The sequence below is a fragment of the Pleurodeles waltl genome, chromosome 3_1, assembly GCF_031143425.1.
Source record: "Pleurodeles waltl isolate 20211129_DDA chromosome 3_1, aPleWal1.hap1.20221129, whole genome shotgun sequence".
NCBI classification, from domain to species: domain Eukaryota; kingdom Metazoa; phylum Chordata; class Amphibia; order Caudata; family Salamandridae; genus Pleurodeles; species Pleurodeles waltl.
This window is the reverse complement of record NC_090440.1, coordinates 1,210,857,919-1,210,881,460: the sequence shown is the minus strand read 5'-3', so window position 1 is coordinate 1,210,881,460 and position 23,542 is coordinate 1,210,857,919. Positions and strand designations below refer to the sequence as shown.

Sequence of the window (23,542 nt, the reverse complement as noted above, 5' to 3'; positions counted from 1 at the left end):
AAGCGGCACTGATAGAAGTATTATCATCACGGAACTGTTGCAATTCCTGTAAGACAGTGACTTGTTCATTTATGTCAAAAGGTGTTTCTGCTGCCTCCACGCCAGGACCATGAAGAACCTGAACATACATTCGAGTCCCGAACAGGCACTCATATGAAGTACGACCCCCCCCAGGGACCTTCTAGGCAGTTTATTTAGAGCTCTCTGGACTCCATATAGGTGGTTAAGCCAACTACGACCCATACCTAAGACTCTGGCTGTTAGGGATTGCTTTAAAAAACGGTTTAATCGCTCCACTACACTATTTCCCTTGGTATGAAATGGAGACGAGTACTGGAGTTGGACTCCCAACGAAGCCATGTCGTCCCTGAATGCCCTTGGTCCGAATGGAAAACCGCAACCGCATATGCACCGATAAAGACTTGCAACTCTTTAATAAGTCTGAGCGTCAGCCGAGCGTTGTGGCCACGCCCATAAAAATCTGGAGCATGAATCAACAGTGACTAAAATATATTTGTATGCACTATCCAGTGTTAGGGGACCGCAATGGTCCAAGTACATACATTGTAATCATTTGTTTGAAATCAAGAGGGGTGTCTGCTGTGGGCGCTTGGCAGTGGAAACTTTAATTTGACAGATGTGACAACAAAGGACATAATGCTTGGTATTTTTGTAAAGACCTAGCCACCAATAACGGGCCTGTAAGATCGAAATTTTAGCCGCTACACCAGCATGAGCAGATGCCACCCCCCTCATGCGCTGCTTTAATCAATTGTGATCTTATATCCCTATTGGGAATGTCTCGTACCCCTACGCCTGGTATCTTAACCTCAGCGTTCAGCATACATCCCATTCATTAGTGAAATTTGTTAGGAAATCATTTAGAATGGGACGTACCATGAGCTGTAGCTGTCACGGCAGCCCATATTTCTGCGTCCGGTTTTGAACTCAAACGAGTCACAGCAGCTACAACAGCCGCATCCACTGCTGACTTTGCGGCTTCATCAGCCAATGTGTTTCCAGCAACGTGTATCCCAACATGCTGATGTCCAAATGTATGTGCTACTTTCCCCCACAGAAGTTTGTGTTTGATGATGTTGACTTTGGAATCTCCTAACCCATTCTGGCACCAATAATGCAGGTATTCACTAAAGGACTGGACACAATAATATGATTCACAGCCAATCAGTGTTGGCTGTGCAGAATCCGTGTATTCCAGTGCCATCAGCAGAGCCTTTAGTTCTGCCAACTGTGCTGTGCAATCCCCTAGGGTTTGGGTAAAGGTATGTAGAGGACAAAATGTATCACCCTCCATGTAGCCACTTACGACTGTGCAAGCAACAGAATATAGGTGTTTTGTGCCAATTGCATTGCAGGTTGTGCTGAGCCATCGATGTACATAACTCATGATATTGTTCAATAGGCAATGTATTTGCTGGAACTGGGTATTCTATTTCGTATTGTAAAAATTCTTGAGTTTGTAATTTTGGGTCAAAAATGTAGTCTACATCAGTGGCTGTCAAGGACGTAGCCCATTGTATCCAACGTGGATGTAATGCTTTTGAATTTGGAAAGCTGGCTTTTGTGACAGCCTCGAGGGCTGGTATCGGAGAAATTACAATAATGCGTTTTCCTTGGACAAGTGGTCTTTCTTTAATGACAGCCATCTGCACAGCAGTGAGGATTTTCTCAGTGGGAGCAAAGCAGTGTTCTGCCATGAATATAAATGTGATTTGTATGCAATCGGGACTGTCTCACCTTCATTAAATGTCACATAGGTGAAACTGATGGCACCAGCTATTACTCTGATGGCCAAATGTGTTTTGTTGTCCCTTGTGTGTAACTGTTTCGCTGCAAATCTCGAAGAATTCATGTATGTTCAATTGTCCAGAATTTACTTGAAAAGTCAGGACGTATCAGATCATATAAAGTTTTTATTCGTGTAGCATAATCTGGAATGTAAATTCGGCCAATATTTAGGAAACCCAATAGAGATTGGAGTTTCTTAATCGTATTTGGTGTTTGTAACTGTGCACATTTTTCTAAAAAATTGTGGCGCTAGGCTCTTTCCTTCATTTGACATCTCATATCCCAAAAACAGGACGCTGAGGAAGGCAATTTTTGTTTTTTTTAAATTGAATTTGTAGGCAAGTTCAGCAAAGCCTACCACAATGCAGGCTACCCGTCTTAGATGTTGTAGTAGCTCATCATCCGTAAGATAGAGATCATCTACATAGGACAATGCTTCAGGGTCAATCTCATGCAAAATTGCTGTCACACGATCTGTGAACAGTCCTGGACTGTTCTTATATCCCTGAGGTAAACAACAATATTTTTCTGGGAGCCTAGTGCACTGAAACTTAAGTCTCTACTCTCAGGTGCTATATTCTGACAGAAAAAAACATTCTAAATGTCCAGTGTTTTTTGTATTTTTTATGCACTATATTGTTCATTAGTGCTGTGCTATGTGAATTTTGTATAGCATAAGTGCGTGTATGTCTATTTAAATGTCTGTAGTCTAAGACAATGATATATGAATGGTCTGGCTTAGCTACAGGGAATAATGGATTATTCATTGGGGAGACACATGGTTCAATTACTCTGTGGTACTCTAACTACATGAATATTTCTCTCACAGGTGCTTTAGCTTCATGTTTTGTAGGATACTGCGGTTGGGGTTGAGGTTCACTTTTAATTTGAATTACATGGTAGGGGGAATCTTTATCTCATCCTGCGTGGTTTCGGTATAATGCAGGTGCTTGTGCCAAAGCCCATTCAATGGAATAGGATTCAGCAAGTTCCTCTGGAACAAGGGGTGAGAAGGAAAGCTTAATAACGTCTTCTTCATATGGGCAGATACAAATTCAGGTGGCCAATCTTGTTCGGCCATCAAAACATCATATATGTTTACTATGCGATCCCAAAAAATTGTGTCTATTATGCGTTCAATGTCTCCTTCTAACTGTAGCGTTACTTTATACACCCTATTAGGCGTGGAGACACGCATGTCTACAGTTTCTACTTGTATAAAGTCATCGGTTGCTTTCACCTCCAGATGCTCTAGAAGATTCCGGCGAACTATTGTGACCTCTGCCGCGCTGTCTGGCAGTGCTAGAGCCCATTTCTTGTTCTTCAAGAGGACCCTCTTCCTGAGTGGCCTGTTGAACTGTGACTGCTGCCACATTTTTCTTTTTGAATTGTGATTTTTATTGGGTGGGTTTCTCTTCCTTTTTAACAGAAACCTCGAAGAGCGTTGTGATTCCTGTCTCTGTTTCCCATACTCTGTCCTTCGCTCTGATCGCCCACCTCTCTCAATTCGTTTTTCCGATGAGTCCTGAAAGGAACGGGATTGACTTGTATCAGTATATTGATATCTATCAGGCGTTTTTATATTATCTCTATTTCTGAGATTATATCTATTCTGCGGGGTCTCCAAGCGTGGAGATTCTCCCCTCTTTACTCAATTTGCCCCTGAAATTGTGGTTTAGATGGTCTTGCCCCTAAACTATCTCGACCGATAATAGAATAGGACCCTGCAATGATTTTAGGCAGCTCTCGTTCCTGATCCCGTTGAGGAACGTCATGGAGCGGCATGCGCACTGCAAGTGCTACCTCTTCCCCTTTAAGATTACTTAAAATAACTGAGGATACTGTTGTAAAATTGCCCATCAAATGCATCCCCAAATCTAGGGCCGGGGCAGCCCCATACTCATTTGAATTAGTTTCAACACCTCCGGTAAATTGGCAAGTATTGGTGTACCGTGTGCGGTTGTATAGAGCGTGGCAAATACAGTGCCCAAGGTATTAGTTATCTACTGTAGGGACCATCCCAAAAGGCAAGCACATTGTTAATATTCTATGTTTATCCTGAGGTCCAGTACGGGAAAATATTGCCTCCAGCGCATTAATCTTTTGTGCTAACCAAAACGGAGTTTCCGCTAGTTTGGCGGGTACTTTACCCATGATTGAATATACAGTCACGGGATTTATACCTGGTGTTGCTGCATATGGGTGTGCCGTAGCAGCACGTGCTGGGTTTATATTTAATGTTTGCATTACAAATTGTACTAATCGTCTATATATCGCTGTTAATTCGGTATAGAAGCGGCGAACCTCAGCTACTGCTAAATTTGCAACTGCCGTATGTGGTGTATAGGTGGCCAATAAAGGCCAGGTAGGACCTTCATTACTTAGATGACCTAACCTTACTGGTAAAATTGTGTGGGGTAGGGCGCCATCAAGCCAATTATGTTCTTGATAAAATAGTGGTATTTCTAAATATGCATATGCTCTGTATTGTCCAGGCACATTTGCAAGTGTATAATGATGAAATGTATTTGTATTCCCATCAACTGCTGGAAATGTGACCCAAGAATAAAAAAGTTCTGTTCTATAATCTGCATGGGCATCCACCACAAATGCGACTGGACCCCCCTGGACTGTTAGGCAATTTGCTAATAAATTTGCAGTTAGAGGTTGTCTCATATTAACCGCTATTTGTACCTGCTGTGGATTTGCCATTGTAGTGAAACTAAGTTCAGAGAAGGTACACCAAATAGAGCTTTCCTTGTATAGTTCAAGTTTGAACAACCTCCAGCTGCAAATAGGATAGCCTATGCAGCTGGGGTGGAAATCCTCAGTACCACAGACATCTCCACACATGGTATTGAGGTGTCATTATACAAAATGAGACAGAGATACCCGGAGCACCCTAAAATTAGAGCCTGACAAAACGTTGGCGGCGCCATGTCACGTAGGCTCTCATTATTCTAATGAGACTACTGGATTTTGAGTGGCAGAATCGCGCCTCGGTGTGGGACACTAAGTCTAACCTACTGCAGGTGACACCTGTCACTCCAATCCGGGTTTTGCTCTGGCTAACTAGCAGTGCCTCACCCCTCCCAAAGGATAGTGATGATTGGGCAGCCGAGTGCATGACATACTAGGCTTCTCATGAGAGTCGTGGTCACTCAGTTCTCATCCGGTTCTCTCATTTACAATCCAGTCTCAAATATAAATGAAAAACAGAAGCAGTATATGTTTCAATAATGAGTTGAATAAAACAACTGCATCTTAGATAGCAAAGCCTGAGCTGCAATAACCAGGATGACACAACATGGCAGTATTAAAATTGTGACAAGAAGAGTGAAGCATAAAAACAACGCTATCATATTGTAACTATGATCAATGGACTATTACCTATCTAGGTTATAATTGAGCACAGTATGTTAAGCTCTAATTCTGCCTTTCAGGTTCCCCTGGAAAGACATCAACCCCCATACCTCAGCAAAGGCCTGCGATCTGTTTTAGCATCTGTGGCAAAGCAATCAGCATACAGTCGTGGTTCCCTGGCTGGAATCTCCCTCTAACGTGTAAGGGACACGGAAGTGTTTATATAATAACACCGCTGATATCCTGAGAAAATGTCCCTACGTAAGGATGTATATTTTCTACGAATGTTGGAAACTAAACTTCTACCACGTTCACCGGCAATGTACCGAGCTGTAGCCTTGAATGAAGCACCGAGTGATCAAGAATGTCTTGTTTGAGAACTGAGTGCTGGCCTACGCAAAAACAGTTAGATAGATGAAAATAAAACAAGAACGTAAAAGTGGTTATTGTAATAATAATAAAACAAAGCTGAATAAAATATATCTAGGTTAAAGTTCACATTGGCCTAGTGTGTTAAAATAACGTGCATGGAGCCATAACTAAAATGGCTACACAACAGTCCTGCATGGTCAGGTTGGAGTCCAGAGTGATTCCCAATAACTTGACCGTGTTTGTAGGGGTGCGATTGCTTTTGAGAGAGTCAATGGATTTCAGCCATTCTTGCATCTCGGGAAGCTGGTTTGATTTCGAAAGGGGGAGTATTTCCGTCTTATCCTGGTTGAGTTTAAGATGGATGTGGGGTAGCCAACATTGAGCTTCTTTAAGGGTGTTGTTCAGGTGGTGAATGTCTTCTAAAGAGGATATTTCAATGTAAAATTGAGTGTCATCAGCATAGAGATGGAAGGGGATGTTGGCTTGAGTGAGGATGGTAGTGAGAAGGTCCATGTAGATGTTAGAGTGTGGGAGATAGGACGGATCCTTAGGGGACTTCTCTGGTGAATATTGAGGTGGGTGAGGTCATGTTATGTATTTTTACTTGTTGCGTTCGTTTTTGTAGGAAGGAAGAGAACCAGCGGAGTACTGTGCCATCTATGTCAACTCTCTTTTGGAGGGAGTCCAGAAGGAGCTTGTGGTCAACTGTGTCAAATGCCGCTGTTAGGTCAAGGAGAATCAGAAGGCAGCATCGGTCAGCTACTATGTTGAGAATGGCTGTTTCTGTGCTACATCCTTTTCGTAAACCTGATTGTAGAGAGTTAAGAAGGTTGTTATATCAATGTGTTGGGTTAGTTGATGGAGAACACATTTCTCGAGAGTTTTGGCAAGGAAGGGTAGTTTGGAGCCTGGTCTGTAGTTATGGAGGATGTTTGGGTCAGCCCCTGGTTTCTTTAGAATCAGCGTGATTTGGCCCAGTTTGAGGCAGTCAGGAATCACGCTGGTTTGTAGGGAGCTGTTGATGATCTTGGCCCAGATCAGGGTGAGGGACTGATGGAGTTTTTTTGGCACGGAGGGGGTCAGCTAGGTGAGAGGATGTTTTGGAGGTGGACAAAAGTTTGGAGATGTCAGTCACCAGGAGAGGGTGGAAGGTTACCCAGCTAGCTGGGATTGACTGTTGAATGTGGTTATGGAGATCAATCACTCAATCAATCAAATACATTCCTTAAGCGCACTACTCACCCGGTGTAACAAGGTAGCCTCTTTCTAGCATTGTTACCCCCACTTTTGGCCTGTTTGTGAGTATATGTCAGTGTGTTTTCACTGTCTCACTGGGATCCTGCTAGCCAGGACCCAAGTGCTCATAGGTTTGTAGCCTATATGTATGTGTTCCCTGTGTGATGCCTAACTGTCTCACTGAGGCTCTGCTAACCAGAACCTCAGTGGTTATGCTCTCTCTGCTTTCCTGATTTGTAACTAACAGGCTAGTGACTAAATGTACCAATTCACATTGGCATACTGGTACACCCATATAATTCACTTATATATGATACTGAGGTACCCAGGGTATTGGGGTTCCCTATGGGCTGCAGCATTTCTTTTGCCACCCATAGGGAGCTCTGACAATTCTTACACAGGCCTGCCACTGCAGCCTGCGTGAAATAACGTCCACGTTATTTCACAGCCATTTACCACTGCACATAAGTAACTTATAAGTTACCTATATGTCTAACCTTCACCTGGTGAAGGTTGGGTGCTAAGTTACTTAGTGTGTGGGCACCCTGGCACTAGCCAAGGTGCCCCCGCATCGTTCAGGGCAAATTCCCCGGACTTTGTGAGGGCAGGGACACCATTACACGCGTGCACTATACATAGTTCACTACCTATGTATAGCGTCACAATGGTAACTCCGAACATGGCCATGTAACATGTCTGAGATCATGGAATTGTCACCCCAATACCATTCTGGTATTGGGGGGAAAATTCCATGATCCCCCGGGTCTCTAGAACAGAACCCGGGTACTGCCAAACTGCCTTTCCGGGCTCTCCACTGCAGCTGCTGCCAACCCCTCAGACAGGTTTCTGCCCTCCTGGGGTCCAGTCAGCCCTGGCCCAGGAAGGCAGAACAGAGGATTTCCTCTCCCTATGGAAACAGGTGTGAAGGGCTGGGGAGGAGTAGCCTCCCCCTGCCTCTGGAAATGCTTTGATGGGCACAGATGGAGCCCATCTCTGCATAAGCCAGTCTACATCGGTTCAGGGATCCCCCAGCCCTGCTCTGGCACACAACTGGACAAAGGAAAGGGGAGTGACCACTCCCCTGACCAGTACCTCCCAGGGGAGGTTCCCAGAGCTCCTCCAGTGTGCTCCAGACCTCTGCCATCTTGGAAACAGAGGTGTTGGGGGCACACTGGACTGCTCTGAGTGGCCAGTGCCATCAGGTGACGTCAGAGGTTCCTTCTGATAGGCTCTTACCTCTCTTGGTAGCCAATCCACCTTTCCTGGCTATTTAGGGTCTCTGCTTTGGGGAATTCTTCAGATAACTAATGCAAGAGCTCACCAGAGTTCCTCTGCATCGCCCTCTTCACTTTCTACCAAGGATTGACCGCTGACTGCTCCAGGACGCCTGCAAAACCGCAACAAAGTAGCAAGACGACTACCAGCAACATTGTAGCGCCTAATCCTGCCGGCTTTCTCGACTGTTTCCAGGTGGTTCATGCTCTGGGGGTAGCCTGCCTTCACCCTCCACCAGAAGTTCTGAAGAAATCTCCTGTGGGTCGATGGAAACTTCCGCCTGCTAACGCAGGCACCAAAAGACTGCATCACTGGTCCTCTGGGTCCCCTCTCATCCTGACGAGTGTGGTCCCTGGAACACAGCAACTCTGTTCAAGTGACTCGCACAGTCCAGTGACTCTTCAGTCCAAGTTTGGTGGAGGTAAGTCCTTGCCTCCCCACGCTAGACTGCCAAGCTGTGCACCGCGTGATTTGCAGCTACTCCGGCTCCTGTGCACTCTTCCAGGATTTCCTTTGTGCACAGCCTAGTCTGGGTCCCCAGCACTCTGTCCTGCAGTGCACAACCTTATGAGTTGTCCTCCAACGTTGTGGGACTACCTTTTGTAACTTTGCATGGACTCCAGTTTACTTTCCTTCCAAGTGCCTGTTGGGGTACTTCTGCAGGTGCTGCCTGCTTCTGTGAAGGCTCTCTGAGTTGCTGAGTGCCCCCTCTGTCTCCTCCTCCAAAAGGTGACATCCTGGTCCTTACTGGTCCTCAGCAGCACCTAAAAACCTCTACCGCAACCCTTGCAGCTAGCAAGGCTTGTTTGCGGTATTTCTGCGTGGGAACACCTCTGCAAACTTCATCGCAACGTGGGACATCCGTCTTCCAAAGGAGAAGTTCCTAGTCCTCTTCTTTCTTGCAGAACTCCAAGCTTCTTCCAACCAGAGGCAGCTTCCTTGCACCTTCATCCGGGGTTTCCTGGGCTCCTGTGCCCCCTGGACACTGTTGCGACTATTGGACTTGGTCCCCTTGTCTTACAGGTACTCAGGTCTGGAAATCCATTGTCAGTGCACTGCTGGTGTTTGTTCTTCCTGCACAATCCCCCTATCACGACTTCTGTGCCCTCTGGGGGAAGTAGGTGCACTTTAAACCTACCTTTCAGGGTCTTGGGGTGGGCTATTTTTCTAACCCTCACTGTTTTCTTACAGTCCCAGCGACCCTCTACAAGCTCACATAGTTTTGGGGTCCATTCGTGGTTCCCATTCGACTTTTGGAGTATATGGTTTGTGTTTCCCCTATACCTATGTGCTCCTATTGCAACCTATTGTAATTCAACCTATTGTAATTCTTCACTGTTTGCATTACTTTTCTTGCTATTACTTACCTAACTTTGGTTTGTGTACATATAACTTGTGTATAGTACTTACCTTCTTACTGAGGGTACTCACTGAGATACTTTTGGCATATTGTCATAAAAATAAAGTACCTTTATGTTTAGTAACTCTGTGTATGGTGTTTTCTTATGATATTGTGCATATGATAGAAGTGGTATAGTAGGAGCTTTACATGTCTCCTAGTTCAGCCTAAGCTGCTTTGCCATAGCTACCTTCTATCAGTGTAAGCTGCTAGAAACACCTCTTCTACACTAATAAGGGATAACTGGACCTGGCACAAGGTGTAAGTACCTCTGGTACCCACTACAAGCCAGGCCAACCTCCTACACCCGGTAGGGCCTCAAGGTGCTGGGGAAGGGTTACTGCTTGGAAAGCCATGTTTTGGGGTGCTTTCTGAAGGTTAGGAGGTCCTGGGATAGATTTCAGTTCTAAGAGGTGTGTTGTCAGAGGGGAATAGGCAATGGATATTATTGTTTGTGGTAGGCGGGGGGGCTCTGTTTGGTGGAGTATCAGGTACCAGGGAAAGCTCAATCTCAGTGATTTTATCGTTGAAGTTAGCAAAGTTGAGACAAGTGTCTTTGGTTGCAGGCGGGGGATTAGAGGGAGGTTTAGTAGTGTGTTGTTTGATGATGTTGAAGAGCTCCTTAGGGCGGTTTTTGGCTCTGTCTAGAGTATTGCGGAAGAAGGTGTTTTTTTAAATTTAGTTGGTTATGTGTTTTTTGTAGTTTCTCCATTCCCTTCTCAGTTGTTCAAGGTGGGTAGTGAAAGGGTCGGATCATCAGAGTCTTTCGGCTGCTCTCAGTTTTCTTCTTTCTAAATTTAGATCATTGTTAAACCCGGCTCTGGATGGTGTGTTTCTCACTCTTTTTAGTTCCATAGGGGGCTAATTGATCAATATGCTAGTAATAGTTTAGTTGTACTGGGTGGTTAACTCAGTAGTTGAGAGGTTGGCCGCAGGGGGCGGGTTATAGGGGGCTGATTTTTTTTCTCCAGAAGTAGTTAATGGGATTTGGTCAATGTTTCTTTTCCATTTGAGTGTCTTTTGAGAGTGGGTAGTGTGTTGGGGAGTAGTGTTAATATGGAATAGAATGATGTGATGGACTGACCAATCGACAGGAAGAATATTGTCAATTGTGAGTGAGTCTTTGTGAGCTATAATCGCATCTGGTGTAGCTCCTTTGATGTGGGTTTGGCCCTTGCAGTGCTGGGCAAGGTCTTTGCTGTGTAGAAGGTCATGTAAGGATTGGATAAGAGCATTAATATCGTCATTCCATTGGAGGTCGCCCAAGATGATGAAGCTGGGGCATGAGAGGGCGCAGTGCGTTATTAGGTCATTTAGGTGATCTCCGAAAGGTAGTGTTACCTGGACGGTGGTAAAGAAGGAGGAAGGTCACCTTCGCATTGTCACTCATTCTGATGGAGGCATTGAGATGTTCACATGAGTTGTAGTTGAATGAGTCTTTTATCTCTATTTCAATATTATTTTTGTGAATGATGGCAATGCCTCCCCCATGGCAGTTTTTTTAATCTTTGTTGGTAATTGAGAAACCGGGAGGGACGAGGATATCCATGATTGGTTGTGAGTGTTCACTCAGCCAAGTTTCTGTGATGAAGGCAATGTCAATGTTGCGATTAAGGATGGAATCAGCTAGATCCACAGCATGTTTGACTGCCTATCTGCAGTTAATGAGCATACAGTTTGTATGCTGATAGACCTTGGGGTCTGGAATGGAAGGGATCAGGGGGATGTTGACTAGGTGAGCTGGGGGTCTGGGTGAGGTAGGAGGTATGAGATGTTGGCCTAGACCTGTGATGACCTGGATGTTGGATGGGGGGTTCGGTATGGGTAAGAGCGAGTTGTAGGATTGGGCGAGTTTTACTGCTTCATTGTGTGGCAATGGAGCATTAGTTCTTTTTGGCCTTAAGGCGTTGAGGTAGTATGGCCTGGAGGTCCAGTTAAGACTCTGGGGGTGGTTATGTTCGGCGATGGAGTGTGTGCTATGGTCAGGAGGGGGTGAATCAGTGGTTTCAGGCTTCTCGCTATCATGTTGATGCTCTGTATGATGAATTTGAGTTCGGATTCAAGGTTGGTGAGCCGTTCGTTAATTTTAGATGTGAGAGTGGAATTGGGGGGGTGTGGGGTGTGGGTGATGTGGTTCTTATTGTGTGCAGTCTGATGCGACTGTTTCTGATAGTTCACTAGATCCATGGGTGGTATGTGGGAGGAGACAGTAGTAGAGTAGTTGGGATTGGTATCAGGGGGTGCATTAGAGGTGACATAGGAAGTGGGCAGAACATGAGTGCCTCTTCGGTTAGTTGAGTCTAGTCTCTTTATGGGAGGTAGGAGAGGGGGGTTGGGAGAGGGAACTGTGCTGGAAGAATCTTGGATAGGTTTGGGGAGTGGGGTGGTTTTGTGCGAGAGGATTGTGGTGGTGTAGGCTAGAGAGCCTTTAAGGATGTTGAGATTGATTGTTGGGTTTAGTGAGTTTGGGGCTGGATCAGGGGGAGAGGGGTTGTGTGAGTTGCTTAGGTTGTGGAGAGTGTTTGTAGGAGTGGTGGGGGTGCTGGGGGTAATGTTAGAGGGGGAGTTGGTCGTTGGGGTAGAGTGAAGTTCTACGGGGTTGGGGATCTTAGGGCGGGCTCGTGTGTTGGGGGGATTGAGGTTGCGAAATGGCTGACTTTAATGAAGGGAATATGGATTTGAAAACTCGGAGGGTAGTGCCATTGGCTTGAATCATGATGGTTCCGTTTCTGAAAATGGAGATGATGACATTTCCCTGGGACGTGGGCGAGCTGGAGATTGTGAGTTTGCAGCCATATGGGATGTTGGTGGTTTTGGAGGTGAGGAGGTAGCTGGTGAGGAAAGTTTTCCATCTAGCTGGGCGTTTAGTAAAGAAGATAAGATCTGTCTTTTTTGGGCCTTTATGGACATTGAATTAGGTGTCCGCAATAAGCAACTCCAGGTGTTGCCTGATTAGTTTGTGCTTAAAGTTTTTAAGTGCTGTGGGGGAGAGGTTGTTGGGGGGAGATATGGAGAAAGAGTTGGGCCCGCTGGTTTTTAGGAAGGTGGAAATGGGTGAGATTGCGGTTCCTGTAGGGATCAACATCTTGGGCTTATGTGGTTGGGAGTTAAAGGTAGGGCAGCTTGGGGTTTGGATGCATATGCGGTGTCTATCTGAGACCTATGTAGGTGAAATAAGGAGGTGGCGGGGATAGGAGAAAGGAATGGGAGGGACCAGGTTGGAGGAATTCCGAATAGGATGTAAGGAGCTTGAAAAGAGTAAATATTTTTATTTTATTTTTTTCCTTTTTTTTTTTAATGACGCTCGGTCAGAGAAAGGTCTTAGCATGGTGTGAATTAATAGGGTCAGGGAGGGGGTGGGAATTGGGGTAGAATAGTCCTCTGTAGGTTTTAGTGAATGTGGGGGTGGGGAGGGAGGTGTTGCTGCTAGTATAGGATTGGATAGTCCTACTATTGTGTTGATTGTCGGTTGCAGAATAATTGAAGAGTCCTACTATAGTGTCAGTGCTCACTTTGGGATCAAAATGGTTGTGAGCATTGGATCACAGAGGGGGCCAAAATGGTGGACTCCGGGGCAGGGCGGAAGAAAAGGCATGCCAGAAGGTTTCAATCTGGGGGGGAGGCAGAAGCTCAAGGGGCCACCATCCCTCAGGAGGAATCACACAAGGGCATGAGGTCCGGGAGAACTGTTAGGAGGGGGGGGATCTGGGACTGACTTGAGGGGCGAGTAGCGTGGGGACATAGACCATGCTGTGTTGAGCGGAGGAAGGCGCGCTCCCATCAAGTGATTTGGGGACCACAAGTGGCGGGTCAGGGGAGTACCAAAACTAAACTGACCTTCGGCCCCTCTGTCGTGAGCCCAGGGGAGAAGGATGCCCCAAGGAGGAGGTTAGCCCCAAGGGCAGGGAGCACAGAGAAGGGCACGCTACCCCAAGGCAGCTAGGTAGGCCGAAGAGCAAGGTGCGTGGTGGGAGAAATTCGAGGCCGGACAGAGTGCCTCACCAAACTACTTGGGCGTCTGTCCCCACTCCAATCAAGGGGGGAGGGGAGGGTGGGTGATGGCCATCCCACGACTGCGAAGCGCTCTGACTGCATGAGGGAGGATGGGGCAGGGAGCAGCCCCCAGTCAAAAAAGCACGTGGAAAGAGGGGGGGCCCCCCTGAGCCTCCATAGTCAGATTAGCGAGCGCCTGAGAAATAGCTGCCTTCCAGCCCAGGAGGGAGGCGAGGGAGTGGAGGGTCTCACCTCACAGCGGCTCCAGGGCCGGGAGTCCCGACCACGGCTGGGCAGCAGGCATGCAAGGATTCCGGCAGTCAGCAGGGGAGGAATCCAGCATGGAGGGCTGCCTCCTGCCCGGAGGGAGGAAAGGTAGCGGAGGCTCTTTCCTCGTCGACTGGGCTCCAGCCCCAGGAGTCTGAACCACGGCTGGGCTCCAGATCCGGGAGTCCGAGGTATGGCTGGGCGGCAGGCAGGCGGCTGGAGCCTGGGGCGAGATTCGGCCAAGTCATGAGGCCTGGAGCCGGCTGCAATTCCGTGCAGGTAGGGTCTGCTTCCTGACGGCATGCAGACAGGGGAGCTATAAGGAGTACTTCATAGTCCTTCTCCGAGTAAATTAAATGTTGAGAATGGTTATCCCCGATGGGCGCCTCGTCACTGTTTTTATCGGTGTGGCGGGTGCCGTGGGTGGCAGAGGGAAAGTCTGGGATTTTCACAAATAGTAAGCCCGTCCCTCCGGAGCTCCAGGAGGTGCGTCCTTCTTGACGGTCATCTTGGATCTACTATCATATCATATAGACAGAGCCACTGGAATTATGCAGCTGGGGAAGACCAAATTATGTCACAGGACTGTCTAAATTATGCAGCAAGAAAAGGCAAACTCTGCTGCACAATGCAGACCATTTTGTGTTGGTATTACCATATTATTTTGTCATTTTTAGATCAGGCGCGCACGCGCTCTGACGTGTTTTATTCTATCTATGGGCTTTTAGCCACTCCCATCACTATCATTCGTTCATGGGCTTGCCTTTCAAAAATCATTTATCATTGGTAAATGCTTTACGTTTGTCCCTCTTTGGGGCAGTTTTGCTACTGCCTTGGCCTGCGACCCTGTTACTTGGATAATTGCATGTTTGCCGATATTTTTGACCGCAAGTGAACTTCTTTTTCCTTTTGTCTGTCTCCGCCGCGCTCATGGCGGCCATGGCGCTTTGAATTGGCCCGCTTATGTTAACTGTGCTACTTTTCATTTTCAATTTATGAGGTAAGAAAAGTCAAGTTTGGAATTTATAATACTAACAGCTTTAACTCAAGCAAACGCGAGACCCATAGCATTGCAAATGCTTGTTTTATTTCTGTTTCAGGCTCTCGCCCTCGTCTTGAAGATTCATCACCTCGCATAGTAGAACATCCTTCTGACCTCATTGTCTCCAAAGGAGAGCCTGCTACTCTTAATTGCAAAGTAGAGGGGCACCCAAACCCGATAATTGAATGGTACAAGGATGGGGAGCGGGTGGAGACAGACAAGGAGGACCCACGTTCACACCGTATGCTGCTCCCTAGTGGCTCCCTCTTCTTCTTGCGCATTGTCCATGGCCGTCGGAGTAAACCTGATGAAGGAATCTACATATGTTTGGCGAGGAACTATCTGGGAGAAGCTATCAGCAGAAATGCATCACTTGAAGTGGCAAGTAAGTTATTTTTATTTCCATGTTTCTGTTTGTTTCCTGTACTGAACCACATCTTATGTAATTCCAGCTAGCTAGGACCAATTCCTATTGCGTCTGATAATTTGAAACCAAAGGGTCATTTTTTTATTGAAGCAGTTTGCCTGTAGAACTTGAGCACAGTGATTTTGAAATAAAACTACTTAATCAACACTAAATGCACCTTTTCAGAACTCACTGAAAGAGTGACTGAATGAGAGACTAAGAAGTGTACTTGCCTAAACCGAATCTAGGAGATTTCCTGGCAAATTGATTTGTGTGACAAGTGAGAAGAGCTAGTGCACCATGTGTAGATGACCCAAGGTGAATCCTGACAGATCCACATTAGCTATATCCATCTCCCCCATATTGTTAAAAAAAACAATTACTGGCCTGCTTGTTTGATAGTTAGAACCGAAGCCTTTTACCAGGAATCCTGCTCTTCATTAAAACTGAGGCAAATGCTTGATCAAGTGAGTGATGCTGAAACTGTCTTTTAAGCAAGAATCCAAAAAGATTAGCCCTGATCAGTTTGTGTTTTCTCAGCCCCCGTGATCTCCCCATGCAAGGGATTAAAAGTCACTTAAGGTCCTAGAGGCACATTAAAATTCAAGAATGCAAGGAACTATTACAATAAATTGTTAACAGTATTTTATATTTTCTCATTAGGTCTGGTGTTAGCTCAGATCTATTGATTATACTTAAATTAAATATATAATACACTTGCATGGGTTTTCAAAGATCCCTCTTTAACCACTGTTTTGTTGCTTTTATTCACATTTTTCTTCTGCTCACTAGAGCTACATAGCATGGGACAATAGATCAGCCCACATAAGCCATTGGTTAACCTCACCCTGAGTGACGGCATTCTGTTCTCCAGTATTGGGGTATATTTCATAGCTTGGATCATTCCTGTCATCAAAGTGGGAGTCTCACGATATCATAGTAAGCAGTATATATCAGTGTAATAGGCTGTAAAGGAAATGCAAAGTTCAGCTTAATAGCCCATCTATGTTCTTTTTACAAAAGGACCAAAGTTGAACAATGACCAATCAGGCAACACCACCCTTTAGAATACTCCTGACAGAGGCATCTTACCTCAGATTTTCGCCGCATGTCGTGTGTTAAGGAGTCTCACTGAGCTCTGCTCAGTTGTTTTCTGAATTAGTGTTCTCTAAATTGCTATTTCTCCAATCTAGCATGTCAGAACTGGTCAAGAAAGAACTCTTCAGACCTTGTGACACCTGTGGCAAAAAAAGACTACATTCGGAAGATCCTCATAGAGAATGTATATATTTTCTTCATCCATCCCGCAAGGTGAGAAACTGCAAGATATGCAGAACTTTTCCCACAAAAACCCTCAAAGACCAAAAGGGAAGGCATTTACTTTGTCTACATTTAACTTAAAACCAAGGCTGCTATAGCCTGAGGAAGAAAGTAGTGAGTGTTCCATCTCCTCACAGACTTCCAGAAAGAGGGAAAGGTCTTGTCATGACCCCCCTCATTGCAGTAAAAGCCTTAAAAAAGACCCACCATGGATATGTAGAAGGCTCCTCTCATATGTAAAACAAAAATAAGCATCTTCAGACTCTAAATTTGAGCCCTCATCTCTATTTTCAACCCTTTTGTTAAAGCCTAAATCATTATCAGAACCTGTCCCAAAGAAGGCAAAAATCTGTGCTAAATTATTGTCGTAGACACCAAAAACATCAAAACCATCATCGACGGCAGTGACTAGAAACACGACGACGATTTTACCATCGTCCTCTACCCCTTCGACGACATAGACGATGGTACCTGCATCAACGAACACGGACTCATCGATGACAACCACTACACCGTCAATGAGATCCATCATGTCGACGATGACAGGGAAGTCAATGAAAACAGTATCAACACTGTTGAGGACTGCATAGTCATCAGTGACGCCATTGATGACCACATTTTCGACAACCACCTTCTCAACAACATTGTCGATGACAAGATGTTGGAAAAAGCCTCCTAGTCATCGGCGAAATCAAAAAAGAAGCCATCCACTTTACTGTTGTTGTCATTGTCAATACTACTGTTGACGACCTCGTCAACGACTGTCTTTTCACCTCAAGGTTTCCATCCTGAATTTACGTCACCTGCTGGAGTATCCCCACTTATACCGAGCCATTTATTGGATATTTAAGACTCTGAAAATGATCAGCGGATGTATGGTACAGCTTTCAGTCCCTCTGAATTACACATAAGATATCAGGATGATGAAGAAAAACCAGATTATTATGAGTATGTTTACCAAAGCCATCATTATCCAAGGCAATGTCATCCATATACTCCTCCTCACCACCTCCACCAGGCATGGTCCAGGTTCTAACTGCCTTAGTACAAAACAAAACTTAGAGTATGCTTGCAGACTACTACAAGCATTTCCCAATGCCAGCTGAAGAGCGACAATCAGCTGTGCTGGTGCATAGATCGCCAGAACATCTATCTCCACCACCTACTCCGAGAATGACTCCACCAAACTGTATTGCCATGCCTCCTCAAGAAGATCCTTCTTCATCTAACAAGGATGATTTTAACAGTGATGGAGAAAGGGAGGAAGCAGAGATTACGGACAATCTCATCATCACCAGTGAATGGGATGATTATCTCATTCCCCCACCTTCCCCTCCAGCACCACAATCAGTGGATTCTCCACTGGGAGATATTGATGGTTTCCCTCTGTTGATGGAGAAAGTGGTAAAGCAATTCTAACTGTCCATGACTAGGAAGCAGATTGACTGTTTCCTAGATAATTTCAAGGATCTGTCTAGAAAGTCAGTCAGAGCAATACCAATTGTAGACTATATATGGGAGGAAAGAGTTAAGATCATGAAGACACCAGTGATTGTCACTGCCGTCCTTCCTAGAGTAGACAAAAAATTTAAAGTGCCAGAGGATTCACCTGCTTGTATGATCGGACATTCAAGACCTGATTTGTTCTTTCTCAGGCCACACAGCACAGATCTCAGAATCCTTGTACCCCAATAACTTCTCCACCTGACAAAGAGGGCAGATGGCTCGACAACATCGGCAAAAGATTTACAGTCATGTCAGATACGACGGTCTGGGCCGAAAACTCCCTGGCCATTCTGTGGCGTTATGATCACCAAATGTGGTTAGACATTGCCACATACCTGGATTTCCTGCCAGACGATAAGAAGAGGAAGCCATACACATTTTGTAGGAGGGAAAAAGAGCGTCATCTGAGATTATGGATTGCGCAATGCATATTGCATCCATAGACTTCCAGCAATTGGCAGAAAAGGCTGTACTTTGACGCCAAGGTTTGCTTAAGGACACATCAATTCGCCTGGAAGTACAAACTAACATTTTGGATATGCCCTCTGATGATGACTCTTTATTTGGGAAGCGCGTCGATGACTCTCTACAGACCATAAAGGCGGACACAGAAACAGTTTGATCCCTCAACACTCAAGGTACGTAAGATGCCTTTTCGTGGCTCACATGGCCGTGGATCTTATAACATGGAGATTACCAAAGATACTAGCCACAAACTTACCAGCAGCTCTTTTGACTGGCCTGCCAGCAACATCAACCCTATCGAGCTCCACCATCGGCAGCCTACACTAGACAACGAAGACAAAGAAAACACTCTTCCACCAGAGATACTGATAGGAAGCAGTGAAAATTTCAAAGTACCGGCCATAACCCTTTCTTAACATTAAGTGGGAGCCAGAATTTCCCATTATGTACATTAGTGGAGCAAAATAACTACGGACAAGTGGGTCCTGGATCTTATCAAGCATGGCCATACTCTGGAGTTCACTCAATTTCCATGCCAGACTCCACCTACAATATTCCTCCCAGCTCACCTTCATCTTCTTCTCAAGGAAGCTGTGGTCATGTTGTCAAAAGGGGCCATAGAGCATGTACCACATTCTCAAAAAGGAAAGAGATTTTACTACTGTTTTTCATTGTGAGGAAGAAATCAGGGGAGTGGCGTCCCATTCTCAACCTCAGGAAACTCAACCGGTACCTGAAGAATCAATCTTTCTGTATGGTTTCTGTAGGAGGCCGGCCTGGTTTGTAGTGGGTACCCTAGGTACTTACACGTTATACCAGGTCCAGCTATCCCTTATTAGTGAAATCTAGTCAGTGTTCTAGCAGCTTAGGCTGATAGAGGTAGCTGTAGCATAGCAGCGTAGGCTGAACTAGGGGACATGCAAAGCTCATGCAATACCACTTACAGTTACACAATACTTAAACACCATAAAAGACATTACTCAGTGTTACCAAAATAAAGGTACTTTATTTTAGTGACACAAGGCCAAAAATATCTTAGAGACAATACTCCTTCTGGAGGTAAGTATTCTACACAATATATACACTAGAGACCAAAATCAGGTAAGTAAATAGTCACAGAATAGTGCAAACAATAGAAAATACCATAGAATGTAATAGGACGAAATAGGGCTATGGGCAACGCAAACCATATACTAAGTAAGTGGAAAGCGAATCAGGAATTCCCCCCTAGACAAGTGTAGTGTGTAGAGGATTGCTGGGAGTGTAAGAAAACACCAAAGGTTGGTAAAGTACCCCACCCCAGAGCCCAGGAAAGTAGGAGTAAAGTACTGCAAGTTTCCTTAGGACACACTACAAGTCGTGATTAGTTATTGCAAGAACCAAGCAAGACTGCAAGCTACAAATGGTGGATTCCTGGACCTGAAGACCTGTGAAGAGAGGAGACCAAGTCCAGACGTCTGAGATGATTCCAGGAAGGACGGAGCCCCTGGAAGAAGTGTGCGGAAGAGCACCAAAGAAGATGGCTGCGGGTTCCTGCATGATGCAAAGGATGTCCCACGTGGAGATTTTGGATGCAGGCGGGTTGTAGTGCTGGATTCGTCCAACAAGCCTTAGTTCAAGCAATGTCGCGATGTGCGTCAAAATGGTGCTGCCCGGAACTTGGGAGTCTCAACTCAGACTGAGGAGGCAGAGATGGCTCTAACACTGGAGGGAACCCATAGATGACCATGCAGCACCCACGGGAGTCCCAGGACATGGGGACAAAGAAGGTGCAAATTCCAGTTCCTGCAGCATTACAAAAGAAGGTCCCATGCCACCAGAGAACAACTCAGTGAGTTGAGAATCACAGGATGGATTGCTGGGGACCTGGGCCATGCTGTGCACAAAGGATTCTTGCAAATAGTGCACAGAGGCCTCAGGAGTTAGAGATGACGCAGACCACAGGGGTACTGTCGCAAACCGGGAAGGCAAGCTCTTACCTCTGCCAAATTTGGCCAGCTGGACCTTAGGACATTCTGGGTCGAAGGGGTCCACCACTTGTGTTCCAGGGAACATACTCGTCATCAGGAGAGGAGCCCCAGAGAACCAGTCACAGTCTTAGAAGGTGCCTGCTGGAGCAGGGGAGTGATTCCGTCACTCCACTGGAGATTTCTTCGGTCCTTCTGGTGAAGGGTGAAGACAGGGAGTCCTCAGAGCATGCACACCTTGGAAACTGTGCAGAGTCACAGTATCCTTCTTGGATACTTTGTTGCAGTTACGTTGGTTTCTGGAGCAATCTGCAGCTGATCCGACGGTCAGAGGATGAAGCAGGAGTTGAAGAGGATTCCTGGTGGAAAAGTACAAGCCAAATCTGAAGAGGAACTCACAGGCGAGACCTTAGATAGCCCTGAGAGGGGGATTGGAGAGGTCTTTGACGTCACCTGCTGGCACTGGCCACTCAGATCTCTAGAGTGTCCCCACACCTTGGAAAACAAGATGGCTAATGCTAGGAGGACTCTGGGCATAACCCCTGGGGTGGTGATGGACAGGGGAATGGTCACTCCCCTTTCCTTTGTCCAGATTCGCTTCAGAGCAGGGACTGGGGGTCCCAGAACTGGTGTAGACTGGTTTATGCAAGGAGGGCACCATCAGTGCCCTTCAAAGCATTTCCAGAGGCTCTGGGAGGCTACCCCTCCTACGACTGTAATGCCTATTTCCAAAGGGAAAGGATGTAACACCCTCCTCCCAAAGGAAATGCTTTGTTCTGCCTTCCTGAGACTGAGCTGCTCAGACCCCAGGAGGGCAGAACCCTGTCTGTTAGGTGGCAGCAGCTGTAGCTGCGGTGCAAGCCTCCGAGAGCTGATTTGGCAGTACTGGGGGTCATAGTGGATCCCCCAGGATGCATGGAATTGACCCCCCAATACCACATTTGAAATGGGGGAACAATTCTATGATCTTAGACACCTTACATGACCATATTCGGAGTTACCATTGTGAAGCTACATATAGGTATCAACCTATATGTAGTGCACGCGTGTAATGGTACACCCGCACTGACCAATTCCAGGGATTTGGCCTTGGACAGCATGGGGGCACCTTTGCTAGTGCAAGGGCGCCCTCACACTTAGTAACTTTGCACCTAGCTTTCAGTTAAAGAAGGTTAGACATATAGGTGACTAATAAGTTACTTAAGTGGGGTGAAAAAGGATGAGAAATAGTGAGTGCATCCTCCTCTTCTTAGAGGCTCTTCTTCTTGGCCAGTGAGCTCTATCCCACTAGTGCTTATAAAATCTGAGGGAAGATGCCTTTGTTAGGAGTGTTCTAAAGGGTGCTGTCGCCTTATTGATCATTGTTCAACATCGGTCCTTTTTTATAACAGAAATAGATAGGCTATAAAGCTGAACTTTGCATTCCTTTCACATCCTATTATAACTATCTATACTGCTTGCTATGATACCGTGGGACTCCCACTTCGACGATGGGGAATGATTCAAGCATGTGAATATATGAAAGATACCAATACTGGAGAAAGGGAGTTACAGGTAAGTAACAAATTATTTTCTTCACAAGGAGAACATCTACAAGAAAAGTAGTTCCTTCAGTTGTCTGTACTACCAGGGCTTTAAGTGGGGTGGGTCCCTCCAGGGTCACACTTAGCAATAATTTAAAACAGATATTGAAACAGATCTCTACCAGGCCCTCTGTTGATTTCCTTAACTTTACAGGCTAAAACCCTGATTGAGTACCAAACACTAACTGTAAAAAACAGTAAAGTAATCCATGTCAGCTGTATCGTTCCTGTTTACATTTCACTTTTTACTTACTCTTCTTGCATTTCCTAAAAGTATTCACGTTTTTCAAGATGGTTTGATGTTTCGGTGTTTTTCGATGCAACATATTACTTTTGCGTAGTGTGAAATGTGAAGAGAATCGTGTCTAGGTAACTGTGTGAGTTTAGGGTATGGGTAGGTGTTTATAACAGGCCTCAATTGGGAACTCTGGAGTTCAGGGCAAAGACAGTACAAGTCAGTGATGGTGCCTGCCAGTGGGTCTTAAGGAGGGCCATAACACATGCTTTTCCAATCCTTGACCTCACTGCAGCTCGCAGAGTACTGGTCAACAGTGCCATTTTCAACTGTTTTCTGTGAAGAAGTGCGTGACTGAGTTACACTGGTGACGAAATATTGACGGAGAGGAAGTAAAGGAAACTGGAGTGCTTACAGGTGAGTGGGCTTATTGGTAGTCGGAGGGTAAAGTTGAGGGATATTCAAGGAGTTGTGTGCAAGTGAGAGTGGGCGCTGAATAGGAAAGATGTGAACTATGAGATATGCAGACAGTGGGATTCAGAATGATATTGGGAGAAGAAGAGCACACATTTCTGAAAGACTACAAAAAAGTGGTGTGAAGAGAATGGGAGTGAATGAGGCACTCTGAAGACTGCAACCCCTTCTACAGACCTTAGTAATGTTTAATTCACAATCTTAAAATTTCTGAATTTAAAGATTTTACATTCTAACTATTCACAACCATATTATTGTTGTTACTCCATATTTGATACTGCTAACAAACTTTAGCCAAGCCAAAAGGTTGGGCTTGTCTTCGGTGCATGTCCGTTATTTTGTGGTAGGTATATCTTGAATCAATACAGAAAGCTCATAGAGAGGCACCTAAATACTGGTCGCTCAGCACACTATGGGATATACAGGATTTTGGTTTACATGCTTTAAGCCATACATTTTAATTACATAAGTAAACCCATTTTGAAAAGATTCTTAGTTATGTTTCTTAGGCAATGCCACTTTTGAGACTCCCCACTTTTTCCCATGGCACTTTAAGCTCTATTGATGGCAATATGATCTGATACCAACAAAATAGTTTTACTCTCTGCTAAAAAAAATTATATATTGGGCTGGCATCTAAAGCAAGCATCAACATAGACTACAGACTACTTAATAGCTTTGTCAAAGCTTGTTTTTAGAAATGTAGAGATTACATTTTAACTGAAATTGCTTCATTAACAAACCCATTAAAAGTGGCGATAAACGTCACATTTAAAGCATATCAATCTTATTGTTTTACAATTTAATGGACAAATATTAAAGAGGTTGGA

The 23,542-nt window shown here is 45.4% G+C and overlaps 1 protein-coding gene across 1 annotated transcript in view; it reads left to right on the top strand.

Moving 5' to 3' along the window:
- Positions 1-23,542, top strand: part of ROBO3 (roundabout guidance receptor 3) — a 639,417-nt gene that overhangs the window by 163,811 nt on the left and 452,064 nt on the right. Inside the window, exon 2 of the mRNA XM_069221505.1 lies at positions 14,815-15,141. Coding sequence (XP_069077606.1) covers positions 14,815-15,141 — 327 coding nt within the window. The remainder of the gene's footprint in view (positions 1-14,814; positions 15,142-23,542) is intronic.